Consider the following 16168-nt stretch of genomic DNA (forward strand, 5'->3'; position numbering starts at 1 on the left):
AACAGAGCAGGATACTGAAAGATGTTTAAATAGTTAAGACAGTTAGAATAATTAGAAAAGTACAGATTGCTTATTGTGCCTGTGCATTAAAAAGTAGACATGTAACTTCCAATAAGTTAGTATATATAAACTGAGAAAAGTAATGTGCAAACTATAACAGTGCTAATGTACAGGCAAAGATAGCACAGTTTGGTGTCTACATCCTTAAAAATCAGAGGAAACTGGACAAGTGGAGGAAAAAAAAGAAGAAGTGTTGGGCCTAAAAAAAACGCAAACTGTGTGCAATAGATGAGCAATGTCTTAAACTTATGTCCCTAACTTAAGAAAGTTACTAACTTAAAAAAGAGGGAAAAATAGGCAAAGACGTGAGAGATGCTGACACTTCAGTTGATCTGTCTACCGTTCGCTGAGCCTCATCAGAAATAGCTTCAGTGGAAGGGCGGATGTCAAGAAGCCAGAAACCATTCTTAAAGAAGGGAAACAGAGAAAAGAGGGTGAGTAATGCCAGATTACACAAGTGCTGGACTTCAAATCAGTGGCAATGGGTCTTATTGAGTGCCAAATCCAACTTTGAATCTTGATCAATATGTATGGAGGAGATCAGGAGAGAGATACAACAGTGAGTGTCTGCACAGTGATGGCTCTGTTATGGTTCGAGGCTGCATTTCAAACAGTGGCGAGACCTTATCCAAATTAATAGAATTATGAAAGAAGAAAATACCCTCAGATTTTGATCCAGTTTGCAATAACATCTGGAAAGAGTTTGATTGGCTTCCTTTTTAGCATGATAATGATCCTCAACACGCTGCCAGTGCAGTAAAAGCACAACTATAAAAGCAGACAGTGGAACATTATCAGTCATGGACTGGCCTCCTGGACCTTAATGTTACTGAAGCAGTGCAGGATCATCTTCATGGAGAACTGCACAAAAGGCAGCCAAGATCCACAGAAGAGCTTTGAAGAAGCTTTAAGAAGCCTGAAGAACTATTCCTGTATGGTAAACAGACAGATTCTTATGTACATTTCTACTCTACCTGAGCACTCAATGCGCTTTATACACTTTACCTCATTTACCTATTTATACAAACAGTGTTTTCCTAGTAAATTGTTTTCTCTGTAACATTCACATACTCCAGTTGATGCATTGGGGAGCAACTTGGGTTTACTTTGGGCACTTTGTCCAAAGCCATGCAGTCAGGGATAGAACCACCAACCTGCTGATTAGTAGATAACCTGGTCTACCGTCTGAGCTATAGCCACCCCAAGATACCTTCAAGAAACTAGATGGAAACTTGACTAAGAGACTTCAGGCAGTGTTGAAGAATACAGGTGGTCATACCAAATATTGATTTTCAAGGCTCATTAAAAATTGTAGAAAGTTTTTGCCTTGTATACTGTATTTCCATATAATTCTGTGTGTTTTAATATACCTATTTCCTGTTTTACTTGGAAAATATAAAGAAATTAGAGGTTTTTTAGGACTTTTGCACAGTATTGCATTTATTCAACATTTTTATAATACTTTTCACATATCTCAAGTCTAAGTAGGCTCTGAGCACATGGTATGACCTCTTTCCCAGCAGCTTCTCCCTCATTAATTGATGTTATTTTTTCTTAATTTGGGTTGAACTGCCTTTGCCTGTCTAAATAAGGCTTGAGAGTCTCAGTGTAGCTTTTTATGGGGTCTACTGTCCTGGGCTGCATATGGCAGAATGATAATTTCCAGGCTGATGGCAGAGTGACAGAGCAGCGTAGGGGATCTCAGAGGATTACTGCACATAAACACTGCCTGCATTCATCCATAAGAGCTCGATGTAGACCAGATCCTTGAATGTATAATCCAAGGGGCCCACAGTTTAATGGTCACCCAGGTGATTTCATATTTCAGTGGTTCTATTTGGTGTTCTCACATAAGCATTAAGCATCGCATAGGAAATTGACATTTGCATGTGGGGCATATGTCCGTGAGACACCATAGGATGATGTCAAACACTCATTGCGTAAATCTTACATTGCATGTTTTGTGTTTCTCCCGCCTCTCTTCGTCTCTCTGTCCCTTGTCCCCATTCTGTGTGTTTTCCCCTCAATTCCTTGTTTGTCCTCGAGTGTTTTTTTCCACGCTTCAGCTTCTGGGGATAAAAATTGAGCCTACAGGCTCTGCAGTTTCTCTAAAGGCCCACGGTTCATGACACCCATGTTAAAATGTCCAAAAGTCAAGTTTGTGACTTGGTACAAAAATAGTTTTGGCCCTATTTTTGGATATTTTTCCCTTGATAACATGGCTTGCTGCAACTATGAGGACTGTTGAAGAAGTTTGTATATGTTTTTGTTTTGCAGATTTCGTGCAGATTGGTAGCCAAGCTTCCTGAAAAATTAGTACTCGATTTTTCCAAATATGGTAACTTTTCCAAAACATGAACATAGTTGCTGCCAAAACGCTACATAATACAAAACCAGTGAGTGATGTTATGATGGCTATCAACATCTTTTATATATAAAAGATATATGCAAATAGAATGCATATATGCAGTCTATTTGGGTTTTCTTACAATCTCATTAGCTTACCAAACAGTACAATCTATCATGAGCAGTCTTTGAAGTTCTCACATATAAACCCCCCTTCCATCCGTAGTTTAGTCTTGTCCAGTAGCTATTTATTTATTTTGGTTTTGCTTCATGAGTATGTGTGTTGCTATACTTGCTTCTTGTGTGTTTTGGACTTATTGAACTTAAATGGGTGGGCTTATCATGGGGTTTTGACTCAGATAACACTGTTAGTTTGTTAAGCTTCTCCTGTCCCTGAACTTCAGCCTTTATCATCCATAGTCCACAAACTAAAACATACAGAAACAATGTTTTGGATAGTGAAGATGTGTGTAGTAATGGATAATCGGAGACTAATGAGCTGGATGAGAGGCTTCACTGTTTGTGAAGGGCTGAGGATTGACTGCGACTCCTAGACTCAGCCTATGAGAGTGGGTGACATTAACAACAACATGTTGTGTAGGGTAGGTGGGCTTTTACACAAGTACTTTAGGTGTGCATTTGACTTAGGATAAAGTTATTTAAGATGAGTGGAGTGAGACACAGACACAGAGGTGCATGCAAATCCTTGTTTTGGTACTAATCCTGACTTTTACAGTAGAAGGGGGAAAAAAGCAGTGTCACTCAATCACTCTATATCAAAACCACATCCCTTTCACATAAAAGGCTGCGGACACCACAACATTCTCAGTGTTCAGTCTTGGCACAGATAATGTGCTTGGTAAAGGTCACAGAAAGGCTTGTTTTCTATTCACAGACAGCTGAAGTGCAAGTGCTAACTTGCAAGTGTTGACAGGTGGAACTGCTGTGTTCGCGTTACTCTGTTCTCGATTGTTTACTCCAAATCTCAGCCAACTGCTTTGCATGTCATCACAGGGAGATTTATTAATCTTATAAGGCATTTATTTTTATTCTTGGGGGAATTGCATGACCAGTTTTTTTTTTTTGCTATGTGAGCTGTTTTTTTCAGAAATATGCATCTGCAGCTTACTGAGCTGCACTGAGCTACAAAACTGTAAACCTTCTTGATATCATTTATATAATTTCTCTCAGCTTCAACCTGAGTGAACACCCGTGTGAACATGCAAGCAACTTAGATATCAGATTAAGTCAGCAAACATTCAGACTCAAATGCAAAACAACAGAGCAGATGAAAGGCTCACTTGGTAATCTGTGAAAAACACTGGGGCTGCTGGTGTAAAGTGGGCTTGCAGATTGAAGACTTGTGAGATGAGCTGCTGACAGACAGAATTAGCAGTGGGCTCGCTGGCATATAGCGGAAATCTGGGTCACACAAAAAGAAGGTTTAAAGTAAAGGAAGCCAGAGAAGAGCCTGGACTTTTTGTAGTACTACAGCTGACAGAAAACTCTGAAATAGACTGTAAGAGCCAAGCTGATTTTGAATCGTCTGCTTGTCCTGAGAGCTGTAAATTAACAAAACTGATAGATATAACTGGACTAAATTTATGGCCTGAAACTCTCATGGCTATTTTAACAGAAGAAAGGATCACAGAAGTTCTTCCCTGCTCCACAGCCACGGGGAACCACGACAGTAACAAGTATTTAACCACCAAATAAATATAGTGGCAGAAAATGACAGCATTTTTCTGTAATCTCATAAAGTACAAGTATAAAGTTGCAGAAAGTAGAAACACTTAAGTAGACATTCCTGTAACTTGAACCTCAACCCGCAAGTTGGATGTGCTTGAACTAATCACCTCAGCGTTTTTGTCGACTGATATTTGCATGCAGACAGACACAATATTACCGGCAGCATTCAGGAAAATTTGAGTTTACCGCTTTTCCGATCCTGGCTCTAATTATTTGACGTCTATAATGCAAAAAAATAAAAAGCATGTATTTAAAATAAACGTTGAATCTGCACTTGGAGTTGGTGGGTTACCACAAAAACAGTGAGTTCAATTCAGAGCCGCAAGTACAAATGATGTTGATATTTCCCCAAATCTTTTTTCCTGCATTTCTGTGCCAGCTAGGTCACCGAATATCAGCAAGTACACGGGCAGAGACAAATAAGCTAAGTGCTGTCCGAGACTGAAGCGCACGCAGTGTTATTCCTGCCAAGCTGAAACCACAGATAGCATCAACACAGTCCCGCTCCTGCTCTCTGCTCTAAGTGGCAACACTGTTGGGCTGTCATTATGTTGTCGTCTTAAAATCAGCTTTCTAATCTCAGGAAACTAATCATTGTTCATTTTGTGGTAAGAAGCTGTAGCGCAGTTGGAGTCGCCACGAGGCTTGGCTCATGATCAACATAATCCTCTGCTTTGTGTAATGGAAATCTTGACAATGTTGTGATGAACAGCACAGGCTTGTCTGGTTATGCCACAAAAGAAGTCCTCCCAGGAGGAAACCGAGTTGTGCCGAAGCTGGACAATCACCTAATTTGACTGTTTCGAGTGAAATAAGTGAAATCAAACTGAGAGGGATGAACTACTAAACTTGAAATTAATTACCGGTACATAATTCAGGTGATTTAGCAGCAGTTAGCAGCAAGAATCAGAGGAAGATTGATGGTAGCTACAGAGTTAGACTGATTTATTAAAGGCGTTATTGTCCATATATCAAAATCATTCATATTAGGATTTAGGACGCATGAAGGTTTGCAGCTCCGTGTAATTGTTTACACAAATATTGTACTGCAATAAGCTTTTTATTGTTGCTGACACATGTTATAAAGGTGCAATCAGTTGCCAGAGTACACAAGGGAAAGCAAGAGAAAAATGAAACACCATCTCTATTGCCTTTATAATGCTAATTTAACAACACAAATCCTGTCCACTGGCAAACAGAGACATCACTATTCATATAAATGAACAACCGCACTACTTAGTGTGACTCACTGTTTCTTAGCCAGCTTGCTCTTTCCCATTTTAAGTAAGACGATATCTTTCCCTTACATTTAACAATTTAAAGGATTATGAACTGGATAATAAACAAAATACATTTTTGCAGCGTTGTGGTGAACAATATGCACCAAAGTTAAACTTCGTTTGGGAATTAAACTCATCCTGTGCTCAAACAAACACAGCAGAAACAATGTAGGATGGCGATGGCTAATCAAAGGCTCCCTGCAGGGCTGTTGTTGCTTCATAGCGGGCACAGTTCGTAGGTCCATTGCACCTCATAAAAGTGTGTACGACACAGCACCCAGTCAGCGCAAAACGCTTCCCACACACATGCTCCTGTAGAGCACGGCGAAACATCAAACATTCACACACACAAAACACAGGTACGAATCAGATGTTATACAATCATTTTTCATTGTTTCCCACCCACATTCAGCCGATGTAGCCTCTAAACAGGAAGTGTTTACCAAAACACGCAAATATCCAACGCGCTGAAGAGGCTTCGAGCATCCAGCTGCTAGGTCCCTGTAGATGCATCCAGATGGGCCACTGCCTCATTATAACAGGGTCCCCGACAAACATGTGTAACAGTTCAGAGGTTGACCTCTTTACAGAGCTGTAGAAATAAGAGGCTCAAAAAATATGTGTTTGAGACGTCACGCTACATCCTCATCTTTACACATGTGCACAGTATTGCTGTAAACATCTGGAGATCTGGATAAATCAAATACCTGAAGGAAGTGAGCTTTTTTTTCCCGTCTTTGTATTTTTTTTTTATCTCCAGGACAAAGTGAGAGGTCTACTGATGCTTCAACAAAAGTTGCATAGTGTTCCTGCTGGCACATTTGACTTGCATATTTAAGTGCACTGCAGTGTTCTGCTGGCATTTTGACACATAATAAAAAGGCACGCATGGGAAAGCAGAGTTAGCCAGCGGTGGGATGTTTTATGACCCATTTCATGAAAACACAGTAATTATATTCACTGAGGCAATGTGATTTTTGTTAAAGAAAAGTGATGAATGATAACATGACACGTTTTCCAATCACCATTCAGGAAGACAAACAGCAGCAGACAGTGAACAGGTGCAGCGCGCAGTGCCATCGGCAAACCTAACAGGTCAGATAGACTGAATTAGGCTATGATGAGGCGGGATATTTGATTTGTGAGACCACAGAACTTGTGATGCTTAAACATCTGGATTTAGTTGACCATATAGTGACGTTCACATTCATGCAGCGCACAGAGAATAAACTGAGGTCGACACTGGGATACGAAATTCCAATTTTGTTTTAATGTCTTTCAGTCAAAGTAACATTTACAACAAATGGTTTTCATTCATTTTGTTTAGTGGTGGTGCTTTGCTGGAGCACAGCTGCAGTGCAGTTGGAAGATGTTTCTTTTTTGTTTTTTGGGGGTTTTTTTAGTTAAATTTATAGCGTCAATAGCAAAGTCATTTGGCAGGAGCTCCAGAAAATCAAAGACCAGCAGCTTTCCTTTTTTCCAGTCTTCACATAAAATCACAGATTCTCATCAGTCACACTTCGCGAAGCCCATTTAAATTAGCAGATGCAAACTGAGTGAAGGGCTACACCAGGACTGATTTGAAAGCAGTGACAAGCTAAGCAAAAGATTACCCCCATGCATCCTCTGCCTCGTGCTGTTTGCCAGAGATTTACTAACGGGAGACATTGCAGCATTTTGCATATTGTCAAGAGACTAAGAGAGGCCGTCTTCATCTTGCTTCACTTAGAATGACAGCAAAATTAAAAGGACTCCATAACACTGCTGACTACTCACATGAATGCGTCTGTTACTGAGCAAGGACTCTACAGCGGCTGTTTGCTGTGTGTTTAGGCCACACATTAACAAAAACAGACCCATGGCCTGAAAATAAAGATTAAATAAAGAAAATAAAGACTCAGACTACATCCAGCTGGTGACGATCATAGCAGGTGTTGATGTGCACTGTGGGCTTGTCTGGTCATAGAAACTAAGACTGGAAAATATGTTGATTAATGCTGTCATACTGCCAAATTTTCACTTTATTTATGTCTGTATCTGTCAGAATCTAGTTCAGAAACTGAATTGAGGGGAGATCGATGATATTCTTGAGATCATTTTGAGTTTTTGTTATGATTTATTTAGGTGGTTTTGGTACATGTGTAGCATTAATCTGAATGCTTATTAAAATTTGTTTAAATGTGTTGTAATAAAAATCTATAATTTAATTTAATAATATCAAGTTTGTTTTCCAAAAAGAAAACTCTTTATTCAGAAACATTGTACATTCATTCTTATCTGATCTGTTACATAACAACCTTAAGAATGTTTGTATGTTTTTGACCTTGAAGGGGAGTTCAGAGGTCAAATGTGACATAGTTTTAATTTCTGTATGGTGACAATAAATATCACAATTTTAAGAATAATAGTTCTTAAGGATTTTTTGTCAATTTTTGACCAATAAATTATTAAATTGAAATTAAAATTTAATCGATTGCTAACATGACCTTACACCTAAAACGTTTTATCAGAATTCATTTTAGACTGTTTGAATGATGGTTTACATTACATTAATATGGCTGAATGGCAACAGTTTTGCACTGAAATGTGTCCAGTATGTTCACCTTGGATGGAAGTTATCCACATTACAAAAGTAATCTGAACTCTGATTTTCAAGGTATGCAAGATCTATAAATTAACTTTAGACCGACTATCAATACACAATAATAACACCGACAAATCTAAAAGGCCAAACACACAAAACAGCTTTTTAAACGGAGATTATATTCCAGCATCAAGCAAAAGAGTAAAACACACACACACCAATACACCAATACAACTAGTCTAAGTGTGAGTCTTATTCAATGACCTGGTCCTTGACTGACCCCATTTTTTTCCAGCCTTTTGCTTTTTTCACCCGACCTTTCCTTTTAACCACCCATTTAAGGGTGAGAGACAGAGCGGCTGCATGCTCTTGTGGCATCTGTGTTGCAGCTTTGGGTGCACCGTGGACACTGTGGTATTAGCACACACTTTAAAAACTTAGTTTTACTATAACATTGCTGTTGAAGGTTACTGTTCACTACAGGCCAGAACAACAATGAGGCTACCTGGAAGTATTCTGATGCTTCTCAACTAATGCATATTCTCTGTAAGCCTCTTTGCAACCCATCTCCACATCAGCTCAAGCTTTCTAGTGTCAACTAGCCGCAAATAGACCTGAAAGTGTCTCTTTCAGGTCTAGTTGTGGCTCTCATGCATGTACATGAAAGAGACCTCTCAGAACAGAGCCATACCTCCTCCATAAACAACTGCAGATGGAAATAACAAAGTTCTTCTGTGGTTCAGACTAAAAGTGGCAAATCTGGCTGGTTTATGTACTGTGCCAAACAGTCAATGTGGAAATACCTGTTAGTTTATGTCTGTCCTGATCTCTGGTAATTGAAAAAAGGTTTTGAGACACAGCTGCTATTCAGATGCCAGCTCAGAACAAAACTGTGAGCTTACCTTTACAACAATATGGTGTTAGAATTAAGCAATGTATACCTGCAATGCATCCCATGGCCACTTTGTGCCACTGAACATAATCCATACTGCAAGTAAGCTACTTTTCCTTCACAAAATAACTGAGAAAAAAACTGGAAAAAATGAATATTTTGCTTTTGAAATTTCACAGACAGAATTGCATGGAGGGCTCTCGTGTGAACCCAGGTGCTTTTATTTTTTATAGCATTTTGGCAACCCACCATGAGGTGATGATCAGTTGACAGTTTGTTATGGAGAAACACCATGTCCATTAACAGAACACTGCTCGGATTCAGACCTGGAAAGCCTTTTCTCCCAATCACCCCCTCCTTTGAGGTGAGTTGCTTGATGAGGTGAGCCCAACTATATCTTGTTGGTACCTCTAAACCTCACGCACTAGCTCAGGCTCCTTCCCCTCCAGAGAGGCGATGTTCCGTGTCCCAATCACTAGTTTTGGTTCCCGGGGATCAGTTGGCCGGTCTCCATCCCTGGCCACTCCCCAGCACTACGTTCCTCCTGCCGGTGGTGCACTGACAGGCGGCATTTTAGCTTTTTTTTTTTTTTAAATCAATAAGAATCTAGTCGGGTCTGCTTTTATTTGACATGTTCCTATTGGTAAAGTAGAGGATGAACAGGAAACTGTCTGTCAACATAAACGTCCTGCTGAGTCAGGCTTAAATGAAATGTAACTGTCACTGTATTTGAAGTCTTCATGATTTGTATATATTCAGAGTTTTTCTGCAAACTAAGAAACAAACCTTCCAGAAATACTTTGAAAGTTTTGACAATAGCTATTAACAATTGTGCCAGCTCAATGTGCAATTAGATGAAAACATTGTGTTGTTTTTCGAAAGAATTCCTGGGAAGCATCGGAAATTTGTGGCTGAAGAGAAAGCAGACATTTTTTAAAAGGTCAGAAAAACAACTGAAATGCATAACCACTGTTGTGCAATCAGTGGCATGTGTATGGTTGCAGAACATCAGAGCGGGGAAATAATCATGTTGTTGAATTTGATGTTTTACACAGGAACAGATTAGCATGCTGTCATGCTGAAGATCAGGTAAATCAAGCAGAGCACGATGCGTAGATTTAGGCAGTATCTCGATTGCTCCAAACAAGTAAAAGAGCGTGTTGCAGCACGATGCTTTTTTTCCTGAACACCCTGTTATCAGATAACAGGGTTCTCATGCCTGAACACTAAGCATGTAACGTCTTCTGTATGCGCTTTAGCCTTTTAGCTAAATTTGTTAAATTATGGAAAGCAGGGAGAACATATCACACATTTACTCTAATAAGCATGTGTTTGATTGTTTTTGCTGTTTGACAGTTTAAAAACAAAGATATTTCTCCATCATATATTTTTTAAATTGCACCCAGACCTCATCTGTGGCGAGGAAAGCTGTCGGATTTGGATGATGTCAGACAGTTAGTGTTTACTCCCACTAGTGCCTGTGCATTTGGAAAGCTGAATGATATACTGCTGCTCAGGGGCATTTTCTGAGCTGGACAGCTATTGTGTTTTTCAGAGAGTTTTGTTTTTAATCCTTGCCGATCCCCTCTGCCCCGCATTCATGCATGCATACTCTTTTGTAATTTTATTTGTCAGACAATGTAATCAAATGAAAGGTAAGCACTCTCCAACAAACAACAGTAATTGTTACTGGCCATTGTATTAAGCCATCCAATGTGCACTTGAACACAAAGCGTTTTTTTTAGGTTGTTTGGGACATTCAGGTGATTTGCGTCATTCACTTATGTTTTTCAATGTATTTCTTCCACTCGCAAACATAAATAAGTGACCAAGGATGATTCAAACATGATGCCATCTATCCTGTGTGTGTAAAGGGGCAATAACCTCTTAGGTTACACTTGCATCTGTTTAGCATTTGGTCAATCAACACAAAGTCGTCTAAGAGGAAATTAAACATAAGTATTTATCTAAAAGAAAAAAAAGTGCTGCATAATTTTCAGACACTGAGGTGAAACATTATTGCTTGCTAACTTGTTTCTGGATGAAGCTAAAGAGAGCAGACCCAAGCATCTCAAGAGAGCCATCTGGCTTGGAAGGCTTGACTCTCAGCCGTTGTTTCACCTCATACATCAAATGTGCAGCAAAAGTGTTAAAAGCTCCAGATTATTTCCTGGAACAGGGAACCACTGGGTCTAACAACACATGTTTCAGAGGACCTTGATTGGTCTGAAGCAACAATGGACTGAAAAAGCTAAGTGGGAGCAGCAGTACTGTAGATCTGGCAGGCTATCATAACAGCACAATATAGAAGCCTAATTAGCCTCACACCTCGAAGCCCATTAGTTCCAATTGAGCTTCCATCGAATGGCCAACGTGATTCCCCTCATCCTGCATTAAAGGCATCCGAGCAGACACATTGTACTTGACAAATGTGCACAAATAAGTTCTGTGAACTTATGTCCTCAGGTTGTGTCTTAAAAATCCTCCAGTGCTCTGATTTAGCATTGCTTTTTGAGCGTAAAAGGCAGTGAATGCTCATTATCGAGAGAGTCTTGTTTTGTCTTCAGCTGTGGGGCATTCGGTGTTATTATATCTAAAAATAAATACTAAATACTAAGGAAAACTGTGCAGCTGGACTCCCGAAACAGAAGCAATGAGATTGTTATAGAAGTCATCTAAAGGATAATTAGGAAAGGCAGTTTTTATTTTCTTTTAGTCTTGAAGTGATGATGAAATATCATATTTTGGTGTCCATGCATACTCTCAGTCTGAGAGGCAGATTTCAAATTCACCTCACAACTTAACACATGTGTAATGGCTGGAATGTTTAGTGTCGCAACATAGAAAAGGGGTCAGGAGCCAGATTTAGGAATCTTTTCTCCTGTAGTAAACCCTCTTGCTTTGACGCACCCTCACTCCCACTCCTGCAGTTTGGTTAATCATTGCTCCCAGTCGCTGCTAAGCTGCAGAGTGGCGCGGGCTGGCGAAAGAGTCAGAGAGTAAGTGAGAGATAGGTTGTGAAAGAGGGAAACCCTTGGAAAACTGTCACACATGGCGTAACATTTTAGCCACAAGGAAGACCAGGGTCTGAACCTCTCCGGTGCAGCGGGACACGTGCTGAAATGTCACGCGCTCATTATCTCTGTCTGGTAAGAACTTACCCGAGATGCCTACAGTAGAGATGTTTGGAAGAGCAGAGGTTAAAGTACAGTATGGTTTGAAGATATGCCTGTAGTTTCTGCTTCCAAATGACCTATGCCAGAATTTGTGATGGGATGTCACCGTTGTGGGTCTTTTAGCCACCAGAACACAAAAACAGAATTGAAATCAGAACATGTCTGATGCTGTCAGAGGTACAAGAGTCAGCGCTATGATTTGAGCTGGACAATCACGACCTGATGTCAGGCCAGACAAGAGTAGCTCTGATCTCTCAGCGCCTATGGCATTCAGTGAGGCTGTACTGCAGCTAATGCTAATTGTTTCCAGTAGTTATTACACTGAGCAGTCCATTAAGAAAGGCCTTGGTGTAGATTTGATCAAGTCTGATAGTGTGGATATTAAGATTGTGACTGGAACCTCCAAGCTGCTGTTTACCCCAGATTTTAGAAGCTCGGTGACATTTTCAGTCAAAACAGAGACTGAAAAACTCGTGAATTAAGCTTTCCCACCCAAGAACATTGCAAACTGTTCATCTGTCACGATACATTGTGCTCTTATCTGTTGAAAAAATACCTACATTCGTTTGTGAAAAATTCCTTACACAACATCACGAGCTCGTCCTCCTATCCACAGCAAGACTGGAACGGAATGGAATTTGAAACGTTTTAGCCAAAAATGTTTCCATGGTCAAGGTGTTTTTTGCAGAAACGTTTCAGATTTCGTTCCGTTCTCCGGCTTCAGTCAAATCTCTCGGGAGTGTTATGGCAGTCGATGCGAAGGTGAGTGACCTCTGGCACACACTGACAAACACTCAACCAAATACTCGCTGGCTTCAGCAAGAAGGTGGACAGCTGCCAGCAGAATCACTGACTACATGCAGCTGTCTCACTGCAGGGACAAACAGCATTTCCTGGAGGTTTTTTGGCCCGATGATGTTCTGGTCTGTCTTGTATAGCTGTAAACTTTGTGGACCATGGCTCTATTTGAATGAATAAGCACTCCTTTCCTCTCCACACTTCTTGAGCGTTAAGAACACAAGTTGAAAAGACATAAGACTTCTCCTTTTATTTTACTTCCTTGCCAGCATACCTTCTAAATTTGGTGTAATTGTAGTGTGAACGATATGGCCCAGCCTTTTCCTGTTGTGGTTCTCTTGTTTTGCGCAGCCAAGCTGAGCCTCATTAACAGCAATGTGTTTGCAATGAGCTTTGATGAATTGTATGTCTCTGTGTCATCCAGGCAGCGTGGCCAGTGTAGATAAGCCCCCTTATGAAGTGAAAACTCTTCTCAGCTCTGCAGTATCCCATCCCAGCACCAACAGCAGAAATAAGGGATGTCACAGCTGTTCCTCTTTTTGGCAGTGCTCATTGTCTCCTGCAGTATCCAGGTGGGTCCAAAAACATGTTTAAAAGCACACACACACAGACTAATATCTATCTATCTATCTATCTATCTATCTATCTATCTATCTATCTATCTATCTATCTATCTATCTATCTATCTATCTATCTATCTATCTATCTATCTATCTATCTATCTATCTATCTATCTATCTATCTATCTATCTATCTATCTATCTATCTATCTATCTATCTATCTATCTATCTATCTATCTATCTATAGATATATATATATTAGTCAATGACCCTCACAGTTAAGACTTGTCTTAGAGAGTTACAGAAACCTAAACACTCTGTACAGTAGCGTAAGTACAGTATTATCGTGTGACAAGGTCTTATTTTGATTGATTAAATCTCCAGTATGACAACCAGTTGTTTACAGCTACCGTATATATAAAGTGAACTGAAACAAATGAACGTCAGCTGGCCAGTTGCTTTGCACGAGGTTCATGTTCTCAGTATTCTTCATGTCTATCTGGTTGAAATGTATCCGTAAGTCTCCAGGAAAACAGACCTTCCAGATATTTTTTCTTTAATTGTGTTGCTGTTATTGTCTCCTTAGGTTTCTGCTGTTGTTTCCCTGCAAAAGGTGACGGAGCGCTGGGAATTGTACAGGAAAGAGTGTGAACGCAACAACAGCCAAGATCCACCAAGCACCGGTGAGCTAAACACTGTGTTAGACTTGTAATTTAATTTTAACTTTAGGCCCTTTCACACTGCAATTAAAATCCAACCTGCACCATTTACCAAAAGTTTCTAAGTGTTACTCATTCATTGGAGATATCATCCAGTTTTATATGGCGTTATTTTTGTGCCACTATTCTGAGTGCACGTAAAAAAAATTTAACAGGCATTTCCAAAAACGTTAGAGCACTTTTGCAAATATGTGATGTCTTGATAAATCGAGCAGATATTTGAAGTTCACACAGCACCATTCTCGCATGAAAATATCTTAAAAGTTTATTTTGTGACCCAGAAAGAGCAATATTTCAAACTCCGCCACTCTGTGTTCCTCCTCCACTGCCTCATTTGAGTTTTGGACGAAATGGATTCTGGGATATTGCATTTCGTCATTTTGAGCTGATTGGAGACCAAAACAGCCAATCAGATTTTGTTGCATCCAAGTCTGTGATTGGCTGGTTTTGTGGCACAAATATAACGGTGTACAGAAAGCGTTGAACACGCACGGGCAGAAATGTTGAGAGTACAAGCAACACATTGCAAGCGAGCGCAAACGCAAAAACTGAGGGAGAGAGGATGCTATTGAGTGTGTGTATAGATAATCAATAACACTGAAATACATTTTTTGCACGCAGCAATGAATTTTGTTCATTGAAATGTAGCTTTTCTTTGCTCAAAATAAACTTCTCCTCAAAATGCAACACTTGCACCTGCAATTTTTTTTTAAAGTACCCTCAAATTTTTTTTACGTGCGCTCAGAATAGTGGCACAAAAATAACGCCATAATATTTCACTCTGAGCAAGTGACAAGAGCATAATATATCACAGTATACTAAAATCTGTCTGGCCTCAGATTTGGAGGTGCTGAACCTCATTCCCGCTGCTTCACACTTGGTTGCGAACCGTTCCAGTGTGAGCTGGAGGCCATCACCCGATGAAGCCAACAGAACCACACGGTTGAATGCCTTCTCCAAGTCCACAAAACACATGTAGACTGGTTGGGCAAACTCCCATGCACCCTCAAGTATCCTTGAGAGGATAAAGAGCTGGTCCAGTGTTCCGCGACCAGGACAAAAACCACATTGTTCCTCCTGTATCTGAGGTTTGACTATCGGACGAACTCTCCTTTCCAGCACCCTGGCATAGACTTTCCCAGGGAGGCTGAGGAGTGTGATCCCCCTGTAGTTGGAACACATCCTCCGGTCCCCCTTCTTAAAAATGGGGGCCACCACCCCGGTCTGCCAGTCCAGGGGTACTGCCCCAGATCTCCACGCAACGTTGTAGAGGCGTGTCAACCAGGACAGCCTTAGAATGTCCAGAGCCTTCAGTAACTCGGGGCGGACCTCATCCACACCAGGGGCTCTGCCACCAAGGAGTTGTTTAACTACCTCAGTGACCTCGCCCCCGGAAATTGGTGGGTCAACCCGCTCATCCCCAGACTCTGCTTCCTCATCGGAAGACGTGTCAGTGGGATTAAGGAGGTCCTTGAAGTATTCCTTCCACGCCCGACAATTTTCTCAGTCGACGTCAGCAGCGCTCCACCAGAGCTATACACAGTGCAGGTAGAGCACCGCTTTCCCCTCCTGAGACGCCTGACGGTTTGCCAGAATCTCTTCGAGGCAGTCCGAAAGTCTTTTTCCATGGCCTCTCCGAACTCCTCCCACATCCGAGTTTTTGCCACTGCCCGAGACGCATTCCGCTTGGCTTGTCAGTACCTGTCAGCTGCCTCCGAAGTCCCACAGGCTAACCAAGCCCGATAGGACTCCTTCTTCAGCCTGGTGGCTCCCTTCACCTCTGGAATCCACCATTTGTTTAGGGGTTACCACCATGACAGGCACCAACCACCTTGCGGCCGCAGCTCAATGCAGCAGCTTCAGCAATGGAGATGCTGAACATGGTCCATTCGGACAATGTCCCCAGTCTCCTGTCACGGTCCGCTGTGACGGACCGAGTGGAGAATGCGTGTAATGGACCCAGGTGCGAACACGAGTGAGCAGACGGGAGTGAGCTTTAACAG

The 16168-nt window shown here is 41.0% G+C and overlaps 1 protein-coding gene across 3 annotated transcripts in view; it reads left to right on the forward strand.

The window, feature by feature from the left end:
- The window catches only part of gcgra (glucagon receptor a), a 48990-nt gene that overhangs the window by 21349 nt on the left and 11473 nt on the right, over window positions 1-16168 (forward strand). For 2 of the 3 annotated variants that reach the window (XM_026164735.2, XM_080300812.1), the window contains exons 2-3: window positions 13310-13457; window positions 14033-14129. In XM_026164735.2, the coding sequence (XP_026020520.1) occupies window positions 13404-13457; window positions 14033-14129 (151 nt within the window). In that variant the 5' untranslated portion in view covers window positions 13310-13403. Of the gene's footprint in view, window positions 1-11924; window positions 12061-13309; window positions 13458-14032; window positions 14130-16168 lie in introns of those variants that run through there. The other variant, XM_026164736.2, reaches the window with a different exon arrangement.

The sequence above is a fragment of the Astatotilapia calliptera genome, chromosome 4, assembly GCF_964374335.1.
Source record: "Astatotilapia calliptera chromosome 4, fAstCal68.1, whole genome shotgun sequence".
NCBI classification, from domain to species: Eukaryota; Metazoa; Chordata; class Actinopteri; order Cichliformes; family Cichlidae; genus Astatotilapia; species Astatotilapia calliptera.